At 49.4% G+C, this 21557-nt stretch overlaps 2 protein-coding genes across 2 annotated transcripts; one reads left to right on the top strand and one right to left on the bottom strand.

Moving 5' to 3' along the window:
- Window positions 1-111: 111 nt before the first annotated feature.
- On the bottom strand, window positions 112-15711 carry LOC139801738 (cullin-associated NEDD8-dissociated protein 1-like). Its single transcript, XM_071756392.1, has 15 exons — window positions 15578-15711; window positions 12666-12809; window positions 11092-11246; window positions 10152-10275; window positions 9261-9517; window positions 8596-8701; window positions 7774-7916; window positions 5761-6053; window positions 5469-5610; window positions 3659-5164; window positions 3217-3312; window positions 2398-2567; window positions 2114-2278; window positions 1530-1637; window positions 112-1424 (listed from the first exon to the last, which is right to left on the bottom strand). Exons 1-15 carry the CDS (start codon window positions 15643-15645, stop codon window positions 1197-1199), a joined length of 3705 nt encoding a protein of 1234 aa, XP_071612493.1. The 5' UTR covers window positions 15646-15711; the 3' UTR covers window positions 112-1196.
- A 134-nt stretch (window positions 15712-15845) lies between these two features.
- On the top strand, window positions 15846-20850 carry SEC13 (SEC13 homolog, nuclear pore and COPII coat complex component). Its single transcript, XM_071756403.1, has 9 exons — window positions 15846-15936; window positions 16286-16330; window positions 16777-16892; window positions 17255-17406; window positions 18103-18236; window positions 18389-18522; window positions 19037-19157; window positions 19742-19888; window positions 20003-20850. Exons 1-9 carry the CDS (start codon window positions 15934-15936, stop codon window positions 20111-20113), a joined length of 963 nt encoding a protein of 320 aa, XP_071612504.1. The 5' UTR covers window positions 15846-15933; the 3' UTR covers window positions 20114-20850.
- Window positions 20851-21557: the final 707 nt, after the last annotated feature.

The raw sequence follows: 21557 nt of genomic DNA, 5'->3' as shown, positions 1-21557 counted from the left end.
TTTGCCTTGGTGTGCGTGTGCCAGGGCAGCCATGGGGCTGTGGTGCAGACCCACACTGGCACCCATGCTGGTGAGCGAGCACAGTGTCACTGTGACAGCTGAGGAGTGTAGTGCAGCCAGCCTCACACATACATTTTTATTTATACTATTCCAGCAGAATGGATGTTCTTTCACACAGCACTGTAACTATTTTTCACATCAAGCACTCTGTTAGAAAACAGAGAAATTAAAGCTCGTTATAGGTCCATGGCTATGAGAAGTGTGTTGTAGTGGCCTTGTTCTCTCATTTGCTGTCACATCCTCTCAAGGCTTTTCTTCCCCTACACTAAGCAGGATTTGAACAGCAGCTGCTCTACAGGAAGTTTTCAAGTGACAAGGGTGAGTGTGGGCTGCTGGTGTGCTGGCACCTCTGGCTGGTGATCTGCCTCTCACACTTCTGTAGCACTAAAACACTGAACACTGGTGATGAGTCCAGCACTGACTGGTTGGCACAAACACTGACCTGCCCCAGGGGAGAGGGGACAGTGTGACAGGCAAAGACAAGCTCAGTGTAAGGATACATAACACAAGTCATCATCTCTCCTGGAAGACAGATGGTTGAGGTATTTTGCAGTCAAAACCATAAAAATAGAAGTCAAGCAAGGATAATTTTGTGTTGCTCAAACACCACAGAAACAGAACCATGGGCTCTGGATGGAGCCCCAGGTGGCATCCTTGGGGAGCCTGAGCATGGAGTGCTACCGTGCAGCTCCTGGGGCTGGGCTCACCCGAGTCTCCTCAAGCAGGCTGTGGTTGCCATGCTCCTCACTACAGACCTGACTGGTAGCCATGTTACTGAGTGAAACAATATAAACACATTCTTCAGGCAATGGGGTAGAAAGTGCATGTGCAGTGGTTAAAAAAAAAATTAAACTATTTTTCTTAGTACTGCAGTAAGGAAACATTTGGGCAGCAGTTTCAATTTTTCATGGAACCACTTGGTTTTGATTCCTTATATGCTCTGTAACAGCTTGCATTAAAAAGTGCTTCTCTTCCAGCCCCTCCCCTGGGTCAAGATGGGTTTCCCTGATCTCACACCACCTCCTGGGGACTCGGGGGGCCCTGGCAGTGGATTCCAGCTCCCTGCCACCCTCCCCTGACTCCTCAGGGGCATCTCCCATCAGGGGCAGGAAGTCAGCAGCACAAAGGAACCAATCTTAGCTCATGTCCATTGACTCTGAGGTGGGCAGGGAAGCAGAATCTTTCTGAATGCTCTCAAAAAGCGATGCCATTTCAGGGCTGGATCTGATCTGAGATGAAAACTCAGCCATTGCTGGGCTTTTCTCCACCTCGGGGATGGTCAGGAGCGCAGCGACCGCTCTCATGGCAGAGCGCTTCAGTTCATCCTGCTTCTCAAACTCCTGCTTCACAGAACCAGCTTTCACCTGCAAATGCAAGGCACCGTTTTCAGCTGGCACAAGGGCTCAGACCAGAGCCAGAGACAGGAGGCTCTGCAGCACAGCGCCCCGCAGTGCCCCGTCTGAGCTCACCTTGGTGCAGCAGGTCGCCCGGAGGGGCTCAATCAGCCGCTCCAGCCGCTGCAGCACCGCGTTGGGACAGAGGCTGCAGAGCCGAGCCAGCATGATGAACGTCAGCATCTGGGAAAAGGGGAGAGAAACCAGCACTGCCTCACGGCACCTTCCGGGCCCCTCTGCATCATGATACACACTGCTGAGCTCCTTTGCACTTGTGCACAGGGCTCAGAAGAGGTCAACCGAGTCACAGCATGGCGAGGACATAGCCCTTCTGCTGAGCTGTGAGGCCATCAGCCAGGGCAATGCCAAATGGTCAACAGAGTATCACAAGCCACAATGAGCAAGACACAATTCATAGGTATTTCGATTTTGGTGACTTTTCCCATGGAACCAGCTACAGCAGGCTTGTGGTGTCAAGGCCACCACAGTCAAACTGGACAATGTTAGGTGAAGGGCTGCCACAGCTGCAGAGAATAGGAAACTGCACAGCAGGAGCACCCTGTGCTGTGCTGACACATCAGCTCAATTCCAGCCCAAGCCCCCTGAGAACAAGTAATATCAGGGACATCCCCACACTCCAGTTGAGGCACAGCACCTACCCGAATGTCATAGTGATCCTTCAGCCCCTCCTCCAGGTGGTTCAGGTACTCGTAGATATCCAGGCGGCCAAGGCAGCTTTCCAGCAGTGTGTACATGCATTCAAAAGCAGCTTTCCTCACATCAAGGCCATCGTCCACGGTGTGCTTGAATGGCCCCATTTCTACCTTAAACAAGAAGAAAAATACAGCTGTCCCCTCTAACAGCAGAGAGGATGACAGCTTCATCTCAGCTTCACATGCAGAGATCACTGCTGTGCTGCACCCAGGCTGAACAGCCAACATACCTCCCGGATGAGCTCCCTCCTGACCTTCGTTTCATTGTACAGGCTGGGGAGAACTGTGTTTAGTAAATCTCGGATTAAAGAAGGTTTGTTGTGAGCAGCAGAATTAAACAGGGCTAAAGCCACGCGTCGAACATTCAGGTCTGGATCCTGAAGAGTTTTTAAAAAGTCACCTGTGGGATAAGAAAGCACCAATCAGTCCTGCTGCAGTGTTTGAAAAGTATTTTCAAAGCATATCAGAGTGTATTTCAAACACACCTATGGCAAAATAACTCTAGGGGTGCAGTCTAACACAGACATTCAAGATGCTTTCCCTCCCTTCATCTGGGTTGTAAAAAAACGGAAGGACCATGACTTTCCTACATTTGGGCATAAAAACAAACCACATGATTCTAGCTACATCATCCCAAAGTCAAATCAGCAGCTTTGGTATTCAAGGAAGCTCGGTTTTGTTTTTCCCTTGCTTAGATCTCATCTGCTCAGACTTCTGTGAAACAAAAGGCCCAGACAGCAGGTCTGAGATGTGGGCTCCCTAGGTGTAAGGCCCTTTTAATGCACATTATATTTTCGAAGATCCTTGTCATGAGATGCTTGAATCCTAAGTTTAAACACACAAGGAACTTATGGTCTGTTACCAACTCATCTCTGAGCAAGACATCAGAGCATTTAACATGGACTTACGTGACAGGGTTGTTCTTTAATCCCAAAAGCAGAGAAAAACAGATAAAAACTAGCTGTCCATAGGTGTGGAAAATCCTCATGCTGCTACTGATGCTAATGATCTCGGGTTGCCTGCTCTCCTTGCTATTTGTACACACCTACCTATGCAGCCTTTCAGGAGAGCATCGATGGGCTGAGGCTGGTCTGCAATGGTGAACTTGATGGCAGTGACAACCGTGCTGCGGGCTTGTGGGGAGCCTGTGGGAGAAGGGGGGGATCAAGAGACAAAGTCATTTGCTTTGAAGTACTTGTTGGGTTCCTGGTCACGTTGTACAAGCTTTGAGGAGGTAATAGAACAGAGGATCTGTCTTAACCTCCCTGTTTCATTCCTGCTCCAGCATAATCTCCACATGCAGTCCCTGCTCCCAAGACCCTCCTGCACCCTGTGCAGCCAGTGCTCCTCTGGTCCCCCTGCAGAGATCCCTCCTTCCTCCTCACCTCTGCAGACTGGCTTTGCTGCCTGTTGAACCCACCAGCAGTTCACAAGAGGACTTCCCAGCCAAACAAGGCCCTCTCCCCCTCTGGCCATTGCCCTTCCCATTACCTGATGGCAGCTGTTTCTTCAGCCGGGGCAGCAGCTCCGAGGGGTTGACCAGTGTCAGCTTCCCCAGGCACTCAGCCACCACATTGCGTGTCCCCTCCTCCGGGCACTCACAGTGCTTGAAAAGCAGAGCCCAGATATCCTCCACGTAAGGCTCGAGGCCATCGGCTGGGGAGGAGCTGATCACCTCTTTTAGTGAGTGCAGCAGGAGGTACTGTCTCTTGGGCTGGCTCCCGATCTCTTTCAGCATGAAGGGAAGATACTCCTTAAGGTTCCCAACACTGATGTTCCCCAGGGCATAGGAAGCAGCGGATTTCACCTCTTCGTTGGGGGAAGTGAAGGCTTCCAGGAGCACAGTCTTGAGCTCCCTCTGAGCACTGAGGTTGGTGGTGCGGCCCATCTCTGCCAGCGAGAGGAATGCCAGCACCTTAACAGCAGAGCTGGACTTGGGGCTCTGCACATCCTGGATCAGTTGGGCCACCGTGGCGGGGGCTTCCTTGGGGCAGGCTGAGGACAGGGCTGCCACACACTTGGCCACAGAGTGAGAGGCCTGCTTGTGCCAGGTGCCCGATGCCCCGGCTGAGCCTGAGGAGTACACAGGCCCCGTCAGCTGCTTCATCAGCTCCAAGTAACCCACGGTGGCTGTTTTGGTCAGGACCAGAGCCTGGAAGAAGTCTATGATGGCGCTCAGTGCCCCTCCTTGGAGCAAGGGCGAGTGGATAAGCTGAAAGATTTCAGCAAGAACAGAACCGCTGCTCTTAGAGAGGCAGGAGGGATAAACCTTGGCCAAAGTAGTGAGGAACACAACAGCCACCTGGGACACATGCATGTCGTTCTCAGTAATTAAAGCAGGAAGCTCTGCTAGGACAGATTCTATCATGGCAGGCTTCAGGCTGTCACTGTAGTTCTTCACCAGGATGTCCAGAGCAGTCAGAGTGCTCAGTTTCAAGGCACGTTGATTCTTTCTCAAGAAGGAAGCCAGAGTGGGGAAACCTTCCCCCAGAATGGGTCTCAAATCTATTTTAAGTGGAGAACCAGCAATTAAGGTTAATGCTTTGACAGTTGTCAATCTGGTGATTTCATTTTTGAGCCTCTCTAGAAATATTGTCAAGGTTGGCTGGAGATCAGTGCTTAAATGGTCTCCCAGATTGTGAATGATCTGTGCCATGCAGGAGATAGCACGCTCCTTCACCTCCTGGTCGATGTCAGCTGCCTTCAGTCTCTTCAGGGTACCAGGAAAAAGGTCCTTCACATAGGGCTTGGCATCAAAAGTGCAAGATTTGTCCAATGGCCTGATAACTTTCGCAAGTTGCTGAGTAACCAGCAGAGCTTCTGAAGTGATCTTATAAAAGGGGTCTCCAATGCAGGTCACAACAGGAGGCAGCAGGCTTTTGATATGAGGGTGAAACACCTCGGGCTGGTGATTGCAAAGAAGAACGTGAAGGAAAGACAGCGTATCAATCCTCATGTTGGAGGAGCTGGATTTATCAGCCAGGGAGAAAACGATACCTGTGCAGAGGAGACAAGGCAGACTGCTGTCTTATTTCACCAAGGGGTTCTTATGAACCCACTTCCCCTGAAAAAACAGACACAATCAGTTTTCTTTCCCTCACAGGTAAATATTTCTTAACTAATAATTTGATTCTGTGGAAATGAACTTTATACCCTCATCCTGGCTTCCAGGGGCAGACAGAAGCCAGGATTGTTCTGGGATGTCCTGATGCTGAGCGGAGATAATGCACAAGAATAAAAATGGAACATGCAGGCAAGGAGCACTGCATTAGGAATGGACTGAGACAACCCTGCTCCTTACCAGGGACTAGAGCAGGGATGTGATCTGCCAGGCAACCGGGAAGGACGTTGGCCAGTTCTGTCAGGAGGCTGAAACAACCTTGTCGTGATTTAATGCTCTTTTCTTTCAGCTGCTTGTGCAAGGCCTTGACAATGTTTGGGACCTGCAGTTTAGGAAACCAGAGAGAAACACACCCATCACCCCAGCTTCTAGGGCCCAGAGCTCTGCTACCACAGCAGCTTGGTCAGCTGAGCCAGAGGCAGGGACACTGCAGCAGCTGCTGATGGAAGTGGTTGGCCACCTCCCCACACACCTGGTTCTGCAGCATCACCAGAGGAACGTTGTCTTTGCCAGCAGCCTCTGAAGCCTGCAGCAAGCCCTGGATGGGCAGAGTCTGCTTCAGCAAGGAGATGTAAGCACTGAAGATGTCAGCTTTGACATTCTCCTCCCTCTCCTTGAATCTGCTTATCAAGACCGGGGAAAGAGTTTTGTAGAAGTCCTGAAGGAGGTCGTGCCTGCTGCTGACAATGGCCTCCAGGCACTTGGCCGCAGACCTGCGGACCTTCCAGCTGATGTCATCATCATCACTGTACTCATCATCACTTTCTGGGCAGGAGACAGGGGAAAACAAGGGGCACCGTTATGGAAAAGAGAGAGATAGAGGATCATTTGATCCTCGCAGCTTCCCAGACAGATGCCAGTAACTCACACACATCTGGGAACATGGAGCTGTCTGGAACTGCCTGAGGCTACAGACAACACCACCAGGACCCAAGGCTGCCTTGTGTCAGATTCCTCTCTCCAAGAGCTGATGGAAAATACACCTGAATGTTACTGCCCTTACTGGCTGCTCTAGTCCAGGCACCAAGGCAGCTGTTCTGAGCTTCCCAGATTTTACAGATAGAAACATGTGTTTCCCTTTGCAATTCCTGAAGGGCAAAGAGCAGCCTAACAATTCCCTATGGCAGTGGCAGAATATGTAACACATTCTGCAGGAAGCTGGCCAGAAGCTTACCCCAATTAAAATGAATGTAAACAAAAATTACTTTCTTCTAGTAAACTTGTTATAACCTTTGTTCTTAACCTCAACACTACATGCAACTCTAAATAGAGGCATTATGAAACACTGTCTATAGCAAACAGGCACTAGAGGTACTCTCCTGGCTGACCAGGGCCCTGCATCCATCACAAAGCAAACATGATTCAGAAAATAACTGAAAGGCCTCTTTCGAAGACAGCATCAGATCGCTTTGGCTAATGACCAAGATGTTTTTAATTGTGGCCAACGATGTTTCAACAGTGGCATTTTCAAGTGTTCAGAATTGTAGCTTTGCTCTCTTCTGCTACAAAGTAGTAACAAATATAGTGAAAATACCTTATAGGAAAACCTTATGGTTTGGTGACTACGAGGTTTGTAGGTCAAATTACACTGAAACTCTTAAATCAAAATTGAAGGCATGCATTTAAAATATAAAAAAAATAATACATAATAAATAATAAAACAGTTAGGCAGATACCTCTTCCTGCCAAAGAAAGCAACCAGCCTTGCCACGAGGGCCACAAGTAGAGATTCTGCAGCCTGGCTGACTGCTGTGCTCAGAAAAATGTGTGTGTGTGTGTGTGTGTGTGTGTGTGTGTGTGTGTGTGTGTGTGTGTGAAACTCCCTAGCAAAGGGAGAGAGAAGCAGATGCAAGGCAGAAAGCAATGCAGGGCTCCAGCCTGGCCAAGCAGCAGGTTCTGGCACAGCCTGGCAGGGTGCTGGCTGCCACAGCCAGAGAGCAGGCAGCACTGACAGCACTCACCCTGCCTTGAAGAACAACCCACCCACATCAAATCAACTGCTTGGAGCCAGGGGCTGAGGTCTGCAGGGCAGGCTGCAAGCAGTACCAGCACCTCTGGGAGACCAGGGGAGCACCTGGTCCCTAACAATCAGGACAGCAGAGCTGCTGCTGCTCCTCGAGATTTCCAGGAGTTAAGCCTTGCTGGATGTGCTCCAAGTCAGGCTGCACAGCAAAAACACTGCTTCCTTCATACAGCTCTCCAATAAGATAGATCAGATTGCAAGGTTCCATGTTTTCACTGTCACCTAAAGCAGACAGAGATCTAAGGACTCTATCAGTACGAACTAAAATTAACAAACTCAGAATTGCTGCTGGAACTTTGCACATACAGCTATACTACTGCCACTGATAAATTAACCCATTTAAAATAATTGACTGTCTTGAAAGAGATCTGGAAAGTAACACCACAGAGGATGAGAAAGCAGGAAGGGGAGTAATGTTAACCCAGTGTTCTGCTGAGCACAGTCATCCTCACAAGCAGGCACCTTGCTCTTCATCCTCTCCACTTTCAGTTTCCATCATCTCTTCTTCCTCCTCATTATCATAGTTGTAGTTTGGGTCAAAGGTGATGTACTTCAAACATAATCCCATCACATTAGGGATGTGAGGGTCCATTTCCTTTGGGCACCTATCACAACAAATAAAAGTCCTAAGATTTAATAAATTAAAGAATAAGCAATTTTAAATATCCAAAGAACATAATTAAACTCCAACAGATCCCAAAATGCCTCACAGACTACATGACCCTTTTGTTAACATGAGTTAAACCAGACCTACTCTGTGCACAAAGCAAGACCACATTCTCCTGATAAGAAAGCAATGATTTCTGTAAGAAAAAAAAATAAAAATAAACTGCCTGTACCACCTGATTGAACATTTACCACCTGATTGAACCCTCCCTTCATGGAAGAAAACCTCTCTGCAGGGATCCTTTTCCAAGACAAGCAGTAAACATTTGACCAACAGGAGAGCTGCAGCTCAGCATCTTTTCTGCCTGAGCCCCGCTCCTGCCTTCCACTCCCTCCATGCACCAGGAGGAGGCAGTTCCCTCTTGCTGACGAATCCTCCAAGGACATGGAGAACTCCCACTCCTGCAGAACCAATGCAGGAACACACTCACATGCTGAAGTAACATAGCCCACAACTCCAGCCCAACTCTGCATGAAAAGAAGGATTTGGAACTGTCCTTCCCAACAGGAATGCATGGAAGGAAGATACTCAGCCCTGGATGTTTGATGTATAGATATTTACAGCAGGAGAGCATGGACACCCAGGATGGTGTGCAGCTGTCCCTCAAAGGCACACACCTTCTCACAAAAGACTCAAAGGCCTGAAAGCAGTACTCTCTTAGCTCATCATCTTCCACGTTACAGTACTGAACAATCAGAGGAATTATCTTCTCCAGATGTTCTCCTGGGAAAGACAAAGAAAGCAGCAGTGAAAAATCGCTCCAGGCCTCACTCATCTGAGCAGCCAACAGCTCTGCCACTGCCCTTGTGTGCCGAGCAGAGCATCCCTCCCCTGGACCTCATGGTCAAGGCAAGCAGGGATTTTCAGCAGACAACTCCTGCTCCCTGTCTTCAGCCCCTTGTTGGCATTTCAGTCACAGAAAGAGCTGTGACTGGAAGTCTTCTAGGTCCTAATCTCATCCCCGGCAGACCTTTTAGACAAGTAACACAACACACTTTCCTCCACTTGTCCTCTCATTTAAAACAGGGTGATTCCACTGACCTAATTCCTAGAAATGTTAATTCAGACAGCGAAGTGCTGCAAGACCTTGAGATGAAATCACTACAGAAGGGCAGTCAAGGAGTTACTCTGGTGTCTCCTCCCTTCCAGGTGTAGATCCGAGAGCCAGCTCAGGGGCACAGAGGGAATCACAAAGCACAGAGAGAGCTCAGTTCTGCCACTGAAAGGAGCTGCTCAAAATGCACACCCATTTCCCAGCCTCATTTCAAGCTCCTTGTCCTACCTATGCGGTGTCCAGCCTGCCTGCTGATGCCAGCCACACACTGAATGTATGTCCTGGTTGTAGAAGTAGACTCATTCCTCTTCAGCTCGGCAAGGAGATGCTCTGTGAGCTCTGAGAAGATGTTTCCACTGCAGGTCAAGACAAGATGGCCCAAGGCAATGATGGCCCTTTTACGAACTGCCAGCCTGGGGCTTGTCAGCTGAGGGAGGAGGCAGTTCAGGATGGAGGGATGGAAAGAGTGAAGTGTTCCCCCCAGTCTGCAAACAACAGCAATAGACAGAAGTCAGAAGTCAAAGCCTCAGAGAAAAAGCCCTCTTTTGCAAGCAAAAAATGTGAAACTCCTTCAGCTATGTTGTGGAGAGAGGAAAAGGGTGTGCTTGGTGTTTTGGTCTGAACACCAATTTGTTCTGTAAACACAGGGAGAAGTTACTGCTCTTCACTGTGGATGAGTTAAATTTTGACAGTGCCTTTCTGGGTGCCCTGGGGGGCTGCCAATAATTTCCTGCACACAGTTGACATATGACACTGTCACTCTTGACTTGTGTAACAGGAGAAAGAAGCAGACAGGAAAAAAAATGCATGTGTGATCAGATCACAGGGCTAAAATAAACCTCCCTGCTCTGCCCTCTCCCTCCCTACGTTTGTTTGAACGGAGCCTCTGGGGGATCCATCACTAACATCACTGCTATTCCCAGGCACAGAGGGGCTCAGCCTCTTGTCTCTCATCCCTGCTGGGGAATCTGCTCTGCTGGGATATTCCCCAATGGCAGCCAACTCAAATCCTTTGTTTTTAAGATCCCACAGTAGGATTAAGGAAATACAGAAATCAGAAGCAAGCACATGCATGCAGCTCTCCACCATACCCAGCTCCTGGAAGAAATCCTTTGGTACCTGCTCAGCATATCTGACAGGATGTCAAGAGCCTCCAGTTGCACAGACACATCCTCCTGCTTGCCAATGGCTCCTGTCAGCTGGGCTGTGATCTTTTTGCACACATTTGCTGTCACGGTGGAGCCTGCAAGAGAGGGATTTTTTGCCCACTGACAATTAAAAAGAAGTCTTCTACTGCTAAGAACCATTTAATCCCTATATAAAAAAAAAAAAGGAAATCACCAGTGAGAGACCTAACCAGAACAGCAGTCAACTGGCTGCTGCTTGAGATGGTGGAAACACTGCAAAGAGCCAGGCACATCCCTCTGCAGCACATCCCCCTTTGAGGGACAGCTGCACTGACTGTTTGCAAGAAGCTTCCCTTCCCACAGAATGGATTTTAGACCAAAATGCCCTCTCTGTTTCTTGGGCAGCTCCCAGGCCCATGTAGGAAGCAGAGATGGATGGCAAGGCTCTGGCATGGTTTTTTCCTGTGTCTTTAACTTGAAAATGTTCAGTTTAAACACATCATGGTTTGCTCCACAGGAAGAGCAGTCTCAACAGAAACCCTTTCCTAGCTCCATGATGAAATGTAAGGGTGGAACAAAGTAAATCCATCCCAAAATTATACATAACTGAGGTTCAGTAACGTGTTGAGATTGCAGCCAGAACCACCATCTCCTACGGTCCAGATACAAGTTTGATCTTCATGCTGGGGTGTGCCTGTCCCAACACCAATTTTTCATCAGATGCAGCTCCCTCAGGATGCTCAGCTCATGTTTTCAATTCACCCCATCTTTAAGCACACTGATGTCTAAGATCCTTTCTCTCTCTTCCTAATTCCATAACTTTTCAACTGGCAGGTGAATAAGGAATCTGTAACTTTTAGCCCCTGAACTACACGTTTTCCTCTCTTTCTCCCATGCTGTGCCTCTCTGACAAAAAGGGACAGAGGCTTTACCTGCAGCAGCTGGTGGCAGCTGGGAGATGACTGTTTTCAGTCCAATGCTGGAGATATCCCTCAGCTGTTCCTTGTCAGACAACATGTTTGTGCACAGTGTGTCCACAATGGTTTCCACCTGGTACTCCTTCACTTTGCCAACCAGTGGGCCCAGGCTGTGGGGGAAGAAGGCAGTCAGAGTGAGGAGGAAGAGCGGTGCTTCCCACCATGTGAAGGGATGCTCAGGCCCACTCCTCCTTCAAGGCAGCTCAGGCACAAGTGCAAATATTAAGAAACCATCAATACTGAGCACTGACACCCTGCAGAACACTGTGTCCCCAGCCTTATGTACCCTGCATTCTTGCCTCAGGTAACTCTGTATCAGACTCAGTGAGTTTTATATCACATTTCCAGGGCATTTCACATCAACTACTGCAAACACGAGGCCAATTAAGATCTTACTTGAAGGAGCAATGAATTTGAGCCAAACCAACCATCTTACACAGAGTAATGGCAAAATTTACAGTCAATTTTGGGTAAAAAATGACCCAAAGCTTAACCAACCATCAAAAATACACTTTCAGAAGGAAATGCCAAGTGGATTTGCACAAGCAATTAGCTACCTATTGCCCTCTGCCATGTGTGAAAACCTCGACCTGAGCCAAGGCTCAGAATTAAGCAGAGGAGAGAATGCTCCCCTTTCCTTGCTCTTATTGTTATTATCAGAAAAACTTTCTGTTACAACCTGTATCTCCTGTTGACAGACCAAGAAATATGTACTGCTTCAAAAAAATAGAATAAACCAGCTCAAAGCAGGCAGAGACAGGAAAGGGCCAGAAAAAGTCAGGACAGTGATAGAGACAATATATGATTAGAAAAAAGGGAACATGACCCCCAGGTGGTCTTTAAATGGCCCTGTGTGTGTGACCTGACCCATTCAGCCCACTGCTAGAATGAACTCTCCCATTTAGACACGCTGGGGAAGGAGACAGAACACATCAGCAGAACGATCAATTCATCAGGTCACTCAGTGGTAAAGGAACCTTCTGCTTTTCTCATTTGGATTTGAAAAATACTGAAACTGTCAAAGGCAAAGCAACAGCACAAGCTACACTTGGAGTCAAAGCATGGAAGAAACCCAAGCGCATCATAAACTTTAATGAAAATGCCCTTGGAGAACAGGACTTGGACCTGAAATTCAAATGCCATTTTTGAAGGGCTACACCTGTTTAGGACCATCTCTATCAGAGGCAGAACCACTGGGAAATCCATCACTGGATTTCAAAGCCCAAGAAAGGAGGGAAACTTGATAACCAAATTTTAAACTGGGCTTCTCTCTGAAGAAATAAAATATTTATTTACTATGGTAAGATTCAAACACTGAGCTACTTCCCAAATCACCTGCTGCCTCTGGACAGGTATCTGTGAGGCTCACCCTTTCTGAATATCAGCAGAGAAAGAAACTGCAGTGCCCAGCATGAGAGGGAAAGGCCCTGGAAAGGGAGGTCTGAGTGAGGTGCTGAGGGCCAGGCTCTGCAGCCTGTAACAGGTTCCTCACTGCCAAGCAATATGGTCCTGGCTGCCCAGGCCCTTACCACTTCACAGCGAGGTTCTGCACTTCCCCATTTTTGTCTTCCAGCAGTTTCAGAAGCATCTTCACAACTTTTTTCTCGCTGTCTTCATCCAGTTTTATCGAATCTTTCTGCAGCTCCACCATCAGGTCGTTGGTGGCCATAAACCTGGGAGAACACAAGGCAAAAGTGGGCTGGCTGATACACAAACACGTTTCCTTCCCACCACTTGGACAGTGGAACTTGATAATCAGTGCTTGCAGGAAAACACCTTCAAAGAGTAACTCACAATGCTTTACACTGGCCTGAAAAAAAAGGTACAGAGAAGAAGACAACAGCACCTGGGACACTCAGGGAGAGGTGGCTGGTGTGAAGTCTTTAGCTCATCTGTGTACATGAGAAATGTATGTTCTCTCCTCTCCTTGAAATACCTAACAGGGATGGGGAAAATTAAAACTAATATTAGCACCCAGCTTGTGTATTTTTTCTCAGTAACTAAATCATGATGGTTAACTGTGCTAGAAAATATCATGGTGACTTTTTTTGCCTAATTGCCAGTCCTAGGAAAACCAGTCTGGGGCCTAAGAACAAACCTGGATGTGTTCTCTCTGGCTGATGTAGCACTGATAGTCTGATCCCATATGTGGCCAAGGGGCTTAAGCTATCAAGCTCAAAAAAGAAAAATAAACTCCTGACTCCATGCAAACTTTTAAGTCCCTAGGTTATACTTGAGTTGCTATTGTTCAGCCCAGCCAGGGTTTGTTTACATCCTTCTGCTCCTGGGAGCCTTCACTAATCCAAACAGTTGTGTCACCCACAGGCTTAGCCTCTTTCCTTCTGTAACTCCCTCTCAAAGCTGCTTTTTCTGTTCTAGAGAAGATACCAAACATCTCACTACAGCAAGGCACTGCTGGTGCTGGGTGCAATCCTGTGGAAGGATTTGTTACAAACCAAACCACAGATGCTGAACCTGTGCCACAGCTTCCCTTGCTGACGAGACCTCTACAAAAGCTGCTCTCTTCCAGGATATGTGCAGCCTTGACCACCCCAGTTCCTACTTCAGATCCTCTGCTGCCCCTTTTTTAAGAAGCACTTTCTGCTCTTTAGTCCTTTTCCACTGTCTAATTAATGATATTCACATTTGGTTAACAACATAACACAATATTTGTCACAAAGACACATTTCCAATTGTACTTCTTTTCTCTCCCATGAGCAAAACCAAACAACCATTATCATTCCAGCTTAGAAGGAAAACAAACTCCAGCTGTTACTCAATAGAATTCTCTAACAGGGACAATGTCAAAACGGATATTGAGACGTTCTGGTAAGTATCTATTTTCCTAGGAGCAGTAAATGTAAAGGCTGCTGGTATAGAAGTGTGAGGCTCTGAGAAATGCAAGTGTGGTTACCATGTACTGGTTCCTTCCTAATGTCAGCCCCAGCACAGGGGTGGATGTCCAAAAGGACCCACAGAGCAGCTCTTCCCTCCCAATTACCAAATGACACCTCCACTGTAAATTAGGCTCTGATGTAATTAATTCAGCATGCAGGAGCCCCCATGTACCAGAGCAACATTTCTGTCTCCAACCTGCAAGCCTGCTCTGGAGCAGCAACCAGGTGCTCTGCTCTGGAAGGGAGGAGTGCTGTGGTGTTAGACAGCCAGAGACCCAAAACAAGAAAACCAGAGGGCTCTGACCTACAACGTTAGCAATATGTAATCTATTTTTAATTCTGCAGGCTGCACTTGCAGTGGTGTCTGCGTAGAACAAGCATGACCAATTATGGCCAGGGGCTGAGCAGAGCCCTGCACGGCCACACATCCAGCTTCCCACTCACAACCTGCTGCCCTCTGCCCACAGGACCTCAGAACCTGCCACGTGGGCCCATGTACTGGAGGGGAGCACCCGAAACCCAGTCCTGTCAGTGGGCACGGACACAGAGAGTGGGCTCACGTCTGAGGGTGTGCTGGGTCTGTAACAGGACACGTGCCTTCTGCAGAGTATTGACTGAAAGCTCTGTGAACAAGGTGATTGTGCAACTACTCCATCACTGAGTTCTCTAAAAAGTATCTCTTAACATCAGGAGATCAGCTGCCTCTGCAATAAACGACTTACTTTTAGGACATTACTAACATCTCATCTTCTAAAGGACCTCAAAATATCAAGTCTGGCACAAACATCACCTCCCAGGTTGATGCTCTGAGGACAATATGCTCACAGGTGAAATTTGTCACGCTGTTATAGTTGCACTGATTTCTTACAGAGCTCCTTGACCCGCAAGCCGCTGGCCCCAACCCTAAAAATGTGTCAATTTGTTTTCTGCTGACAGCGAGAGAATAAAAGCCCCTGATTCCCGTCAGGAAGCTGTGTTTTCCCAGTGCTCAGGAGCGGTTCTCAGAACAACCTGAGCGGTGCCTGCAGTGCCGGCTCTCAGCTCCCGGGCTGCTCTCCCCACGCACCGCATCACGCACACGAACCGAGCCCGAGCCGCCCCTCAGCGCTGCTGCACGACACCAGCTCCGGGTCTGTGAAGCCCGATTCTCCCTCCCACCCTGCTCCAGGGAAGGCTGGGGGTCTGTGGGTGCTCGTGGGTTTCCCTACACTCCTCTCGCAGCCACAAGAACACGGGTGGACCGAAACGTGGCGAATAAACCCCGCTACTGCCCCGGCACGGAAACTCCGCGCACCCGGCAGCCTGGGACAGCGGGAGTGTGCGGCAGGGGACACCCCGAGTGGGAAGGGACACGCAGACACCCGTGGGAAGGGACACGCAGACACCCGTGGGAAGGGACACCCCCCCGTGGGAAGGGACACGCAGACACCCGTGGGAAGGGACACCCCCCGTGGGAAGGGACACGCACACACCCGTGGGAAGCCCCCCCGCAGCCGTCCCCGGGTGGCCGCCCCGTCCCGCCCCGGGCTGGTCGGGCGCCGCACCTGAAGTCCTTGTCGGTGGAGGTCATCTTGTCCAGCAGGCTGGAGATGTGGTAGGAGACGCTGGCCATGGCCGCGGCGGGGCCGTTGGGGCAGATGGCGGGGGTCGCGGTGCTGCCCGCTGCTCTGGTTGCCGCACGCCGCTCCGAGGCGGGGTCCCAGCCCCGAGGCAGAGCCGAGCCCCGGCCGGGGCCGTGCGGGACGCTGGGCGGGCGGAGCGAGGGCGGAACCCGCCCCCCGGAACCTCCGGTCCGGCGGAACCCGTGCGCGCGGCCCGGCGGGGCCGTTTGTGTGCCGGACCGGCGCTGCCACGTCTGTGTCGCGCGCGTAGCCGGGGGTCGCGCGGGGCCGGTGCAGCCATGGTAGGGACGGGCGGGGGCACGGGACCGGCACCGGGACCGGCACCGGGACCGGGACTGCTGCGGGGGGGCACGGGACCGCCTGATCCTCCGGGGGGGAGGGAGGCAGGGAGAGAGAGAGAGAGAGAGAGAGAGGTGGCGGGGGCGGCACGGCGGAGAACCGGCGGAGGTCCCGGTGCTCGGCCCCGCGGGAAGCTGGGCGCGGCGCAGGGCGTAACGCTCCCGAGTGCGGCTGCCGCTTCTCGTGATGGCACCGGCGGGCGGAGGCGGCCCGGGAGCTGCGGGGTCCCGTCCCGGGGCCGGGTGCCCGGTGCCCGGTGCCAGCGTCGTTGTTTCTCGTCCTCCCCCGCAGGTCTCGGTGATCAACACGGTGGACACCTCCCACGAGGACATGATCGTAAGTGTGCCGGGACGGGGCTGGTACCGGCCAGCCCTGCTCCTCCGGCTCTAGGAAGCCGCCCCTTCACACGATGGGTGAAAAGTTTGGTGCCGTGGGATTTTGGGTGGAAAACACCGTCTGGGGTGGGGGTGGTGCCGGTGCCGGTTCACCCCGGGCGGGCAGGACGCGGGGCTGCCGGGGCAGGGGAAACGATTCCAGACTCTGATTTTCACACCCAGGCTTGACTGCTCTGGATAAGGAACATTTGTGTAGTTGGTGGGGACGACAGGCAGGGAAGTGACTTACTGGGCTTGTCCCCGTCGCTTAAAACCTGACTCTTTTAACCTGCTGTGCTGGGACTCAGTCTCTGTTCACAGTTCTTGCAGCTGCTTTTAGAATGTAGTAAGAGTTGTTTAGAAAGCAGAGGTGTGAGGTGCTGACAGCAGCTGCTCCATCCCTTGCAGCACGATGCTCAGATGGATTACTATGGCACTCGTCTGGCCACCTGCTCCTCAGACAGATCTGTGAAGATCTTTGATGTTCGGAACGGGGGGCAAATCCTCATTGCAGACCTGAGAGGGTAAGGTGTCAGAAACACAAGATTCTAATCTGGGGAAATCTTTAACATTTGGTCCTTTTGGCCTTTGTTAAGATAAGATGCACGGGAGGTTCCTTCAGGGTGATAATTGCTGCGACTGCTTGTTGCTGGGTGACTCTGCAGAGCTGTGAGGGGGGACAGAGATCAAGTTAAAAATAACAGTAGGGCTTTTTGATTCATGAAATACTCAATACCTGTAATTTTCAAGAAGTAAACTCAGTCTTAATTGCCAGTGTAAGGATAAGCATTTGGAATTGGTTTTGATGGTTGTGGCTTTGTCTGAGAGTCCAGGACACCTTTTTTTATCTTATTCTTCATCTCTCTAATTGGGCTGCTTCTTGCAGGCATGAAGGGCCCGTGTGGCAGGTTGCCTGGGCTCACCCCATGTATGGGAATATCCTGGCTTCCTGCTCCTATGACAGGAAGGTGATTATCTGGAAGGAAGAAAATGGCACTTGGGAAAAGACTTATGAGTACACAGGGCATGATTCCTCAGGTATGTGGGCTCTGGGGCTGGGAGGTGAGACTAAGATGTGAGGGGATACAGAAAGGTTGGAATAAATCCATCAGTGTGAGGAAGAGCCTCTGTCAGACAGCTTGGGAGAAGTTAAGGGAGAGACAGTAAGTCTGCTCAGCATGGCTGCAACATTTGGGTAATGTGCTGTTGCTGGATAACCTCCTGTCACAGTTCATACCATGTTTCTATTTTACAAATAAATTGGCTTTCAAACAAACACAATGGGAGGATACTGAACTCTTCAGGAAAATATTGTTTGTGTCTGCTACAGGAGGAAAGGGAAAAGCTGGATTTTAGCATGTTGTGTTAAAATGGGTTCTGTTCTGTTGAGATGATTGATCCTCTTATGGGCAGCTCTGAGAAGTCTCCAGCTCTGTTGTGTTACTAATCTGGACTTTAAATACTGTGCTGGCTGTTCAGCTTTTGTTCCAGAGTCAGCAATGCTCTTCCCTGTTGCAGGAGATAGTCAGAGGTTTTAATCTCTCGTTAAGAGTAATCTTTTGGTGTTCTCATTCCAAAAGAGTGCCAAAAATAAAGGCAGCTTTCTGTCATTCAGTAAGCCATGGCACCTGGCTGGCTGTGCTGAGCTCTTGGCTTTTGCAGCTGCTTGTTTTTAGTGACTCCTCACCACAGGTAGCTGCTGTGCCATAACCCCCTCTGCCTTACCCTGTGCAGTGAATTCTGTCTGCTGGGCACCTCATGACTATGGGCTGATCCTGGCCTGTGGGAGCTCTGATGGGGCCATTTCCCTCCTGAGCTACACGGGTGATGGGCAGTGGGAAGTCAAGAAGATCAGCAATGCACACACGGTATGTCTGACCCTTTGGGGTGCCTGGTGCTGCAGGTAAGCACTGGGCTCCTTCCCCCCACTGGAGCAGGGCAGGCCAGGTGTGCTCTGCCCCCCCAGCAGCTTTTTATTTATTGCAGCTTATAATAATGATTTTTTTTTTCCATTGAATAGATTGGATGTAATGCAGTTAGCTGGGCTCCTGCTGTTGTACCAGGAAGCCTTATAGAACAACCATCTGGTCAAAAACCAAACTACATAAAAAGATTTGCATCTGGTGGCTGTGACAACCTGGTCAAGATCTGGAAGTAAGTGCTCTGTTGCCAGACTGAGGAACTTACAAAACCTGGTATCCTCTGTAGTCTTTGAGTATTTCTCTAGCATCTCAGGTTGTATTTTCAACATATTTATGCTTTCATCTTTGAATTATCATTTTAGAAAAGTGCTTTAAAAATGGAAACAAGCTATAGTGATGTTCAGTTTCTCATGTGGTTACAGTCATTCGTGTCAGCCCTGCTTCATCTTATCTTGGAAAGTGTCCTTGGAAAGGTCTTTGGTCACCCCTGTCACTTGGACAGTAGCAGATTTCTGTGCAGTAACTGAAGTCCAAGTGCCCTTGGCCTGTGCTGCTGCTTCTGTCCCCTGGCAGGGATTTTGTCAGTTCAAGCCATGGAGCATTTTGGAGAGGAGTAGGTAACACTTTGCAGTAACTGCACAAGCTGGGAGTCTGAAAGCTACAAAACCAAAGTGTTGCAGGACAGGAGATGGTGAACATAACTGTGTGCTGCTGCCTGTCCCCTCACTGTGGGAATGTGTTTCCAGGGAAGAAGATGGGCAGTGGAAAGAGGAGCAGAAGCTGGAGGCTCACAGTGATTGGGTCCGAGATGTAGCCTGGGCTCCATCCATAGGTTTGCCAACAAGTACCATTGCCAGCTGCTCACAGGTGAGGGAGGCTCTGCCAGAGTGACACAGGCACTCAGGGCCCTTGCTTTAATTCCCTAGAGAAAAGGGGAAGGAGGTCAAGGAAGAGGAAGGATAAAACTGCTGCAGCAGGTCCTCTGGGCACTAAACTTCCAGTTAAAAATACTGTTCTGTAATACCTGGCATTCTTAATCAGCTCTTACGACTTCAACCTGTGTATTGATTGTAGTGTTATTGCTCCTATTAATTCTGTAAATGCTTTTTTTAGATGAGGAAGGCTACTCAGTAAGCTGGTAACTTGCTGTCATGTGTCTGGAAAGCAAAATCTCATTCTGGGGAAAATATTTCAGCTGATATTTACGTATTTTGGGAGCTCTTCTCTGGTGTTTGCATTATCCGTGTGTAGTTTTTCTCACTAGAGAGCTGTACCTCTGTCTTGCTTTCAGCTGTAGTAAGAACACAGCCCCCTTGCTGTGCTGAGCAAAGAGCCCCATGGACACATCTGGGGTTGTTGTTGGAGCTGTGGTTTGGGGTGTGGCTCCCAGGCAGTCCAGGCTGCATTTCCTGTGCTCTAAGTAGTGGTCCTTGGTCTGCTCACTTCTGCAGGATGGCAGAGTGTTTATCTGGACGTGTGATGATGCTTCTGGAAATTCCTGGTCACCCAAGCTGCTGCACAAGTTCAATGATGTTGTCTGGCATGTGAGTTGGTCCATCACTGCAAATATTCTTGCGGTGTCTGGAGGAGACAACAAGGTGAGTGCTGCTGCCTTGGCTTCTTGAGCAGTGCTGCTGTAACTGCAACCTGTCACCAGATCCAAGGGAAGGGAACGTGTGGAGCCTGAAACTTTTTCCTGTTGTTTTTCTGAGGTCACACTCTGGAAGGAGTCAGTGGATGGACTGTGGGCATGTATCAGCGATGTCAACAAGGGCCAAGGAGGAGTGTCTGCTGTGACAGAGGGGCAGCAGAACGAGCAGTGAGGCACCACTGGCTGCTCAGCCACAACAAGGCATCACGAGACCTGATCTGCAGTGTTTCTTCAACCACATGAGAACTGATTTTATCTGAACTGGACATGGAGATGGGAAAGAATTAGCCAATTTTGTGAGCACTCTATAACCAGTGCTGGGAGGCTACAAAATGTTGATAATCAGCCTTAATTGACATTCCTTTAAATTTAAAGAGTGTAGCAAAGTACTGTGCCTTTTACTACTCCTTGGTGCTGTAGAACTGGTACCCTGCTTCTCTGGTCTAGGGATCAAATTGAGTCACAGGCTGTGGTCAGACTTGAAGCATTTGTGTAGGAGGAGGAGGAGGCTCTCAGAAGGGGGGAGTGTGTACCCCTCTGTGCATGGGGACAAATCCTCCATCCCTTCTGAGGAACTCCAGAACTGCTGGGGGTGAGGGGAAGGGCAGGGGGAGCTCTTGGCACTGGGTGACAGTGCTGACCCACCCCTCAGGTATCAGAGGGGTGCTTAGGTCTTCCTGAAATGTCATGCTTGGGTATGTGAGTCTGTGCTTTCCTGATGATGGAGTAGTGGAATGCAGATGTCCTTTGCTTTAAAATAATCAAACATGGTTATTTTACCAACATCAATACATGAAATCATAATTTGAAGACAACTTTTTTTTTTTTTTTTTTAAGCCACAGTTCTGTACTGTACCCGAGGTTTGGTTTTTGTTGAGATACCAACAGAATAAAGTCCTATTGATTAAAGCCTGGTGTGGTCCATTCAATGGTCTTCTTGCAGGTCCTTGTTAGGGCTGTCCAGTCTGCCTTCAGTCCCACCACAGCCATGTTCTCCCACCCCTGCTCACAGCGGGGAAGGGGTTAGGCCACCAGACACTAAGGAAATGGCCTCAGAAGGAACAGCATCCTGCCCTGAGCTGAACTTGTGAGCCAGTGCACTTCAGGCACCTCCCCTTACAGTGTGCCCTCAGCTCACAGCTGAACCACTCTTCCTCTCCTACCAGTTTGCTGACACCTTCTTTTGAAATTACCTGTAAAGTGCTTGTTTGTTAATGAACCCTTGAATCAAACAGCTATTTGAATGCATGCAGCAATGGTAGTACAATTATTACAGACCTACACATCATATAAATATGATGCCTTCAGCTAATTTGCTGCATCTGTCTTAATTACAGGTTCTCATTTGCCCACTGCATACAGAGGTTATTTTGCTTCTTTTCTAGCAACAAAAGAGTCCAAAAAACCTCACAGCACTATTACATCATTGAGGCACAGAAGGCGCTTTTGGGATGCAGATGAAGCAGGGGCAGATGACAGGAAGAGTACTGAAATTAATGTGGGTATTTATTCTTGCTTACAAACAAACTTAAAGGATGGGCTTGGAGACAATCACATTTAAATCGAAACACAAACAGGAAAGTGCAAAAAGATTTTCAGAAAAATATGAAGACTCT

The sequence above is a fragment of the Heliangelus exortis genome, chromosome 12, assembly GCF_036169615.1.
Source record: "Heliangelus exortis chromosome 12, bHelExo1.hap1, whole genome shotgun sequence".
NCBI lineage: Eukaryota > Metazoa > Chordata > Aves > Apodiformes > Trochilidae > Heliangelus > Heliangelus exortis.
This window is presented reverse-complemented; position numbering and strand designations above follow the sequence as displayed.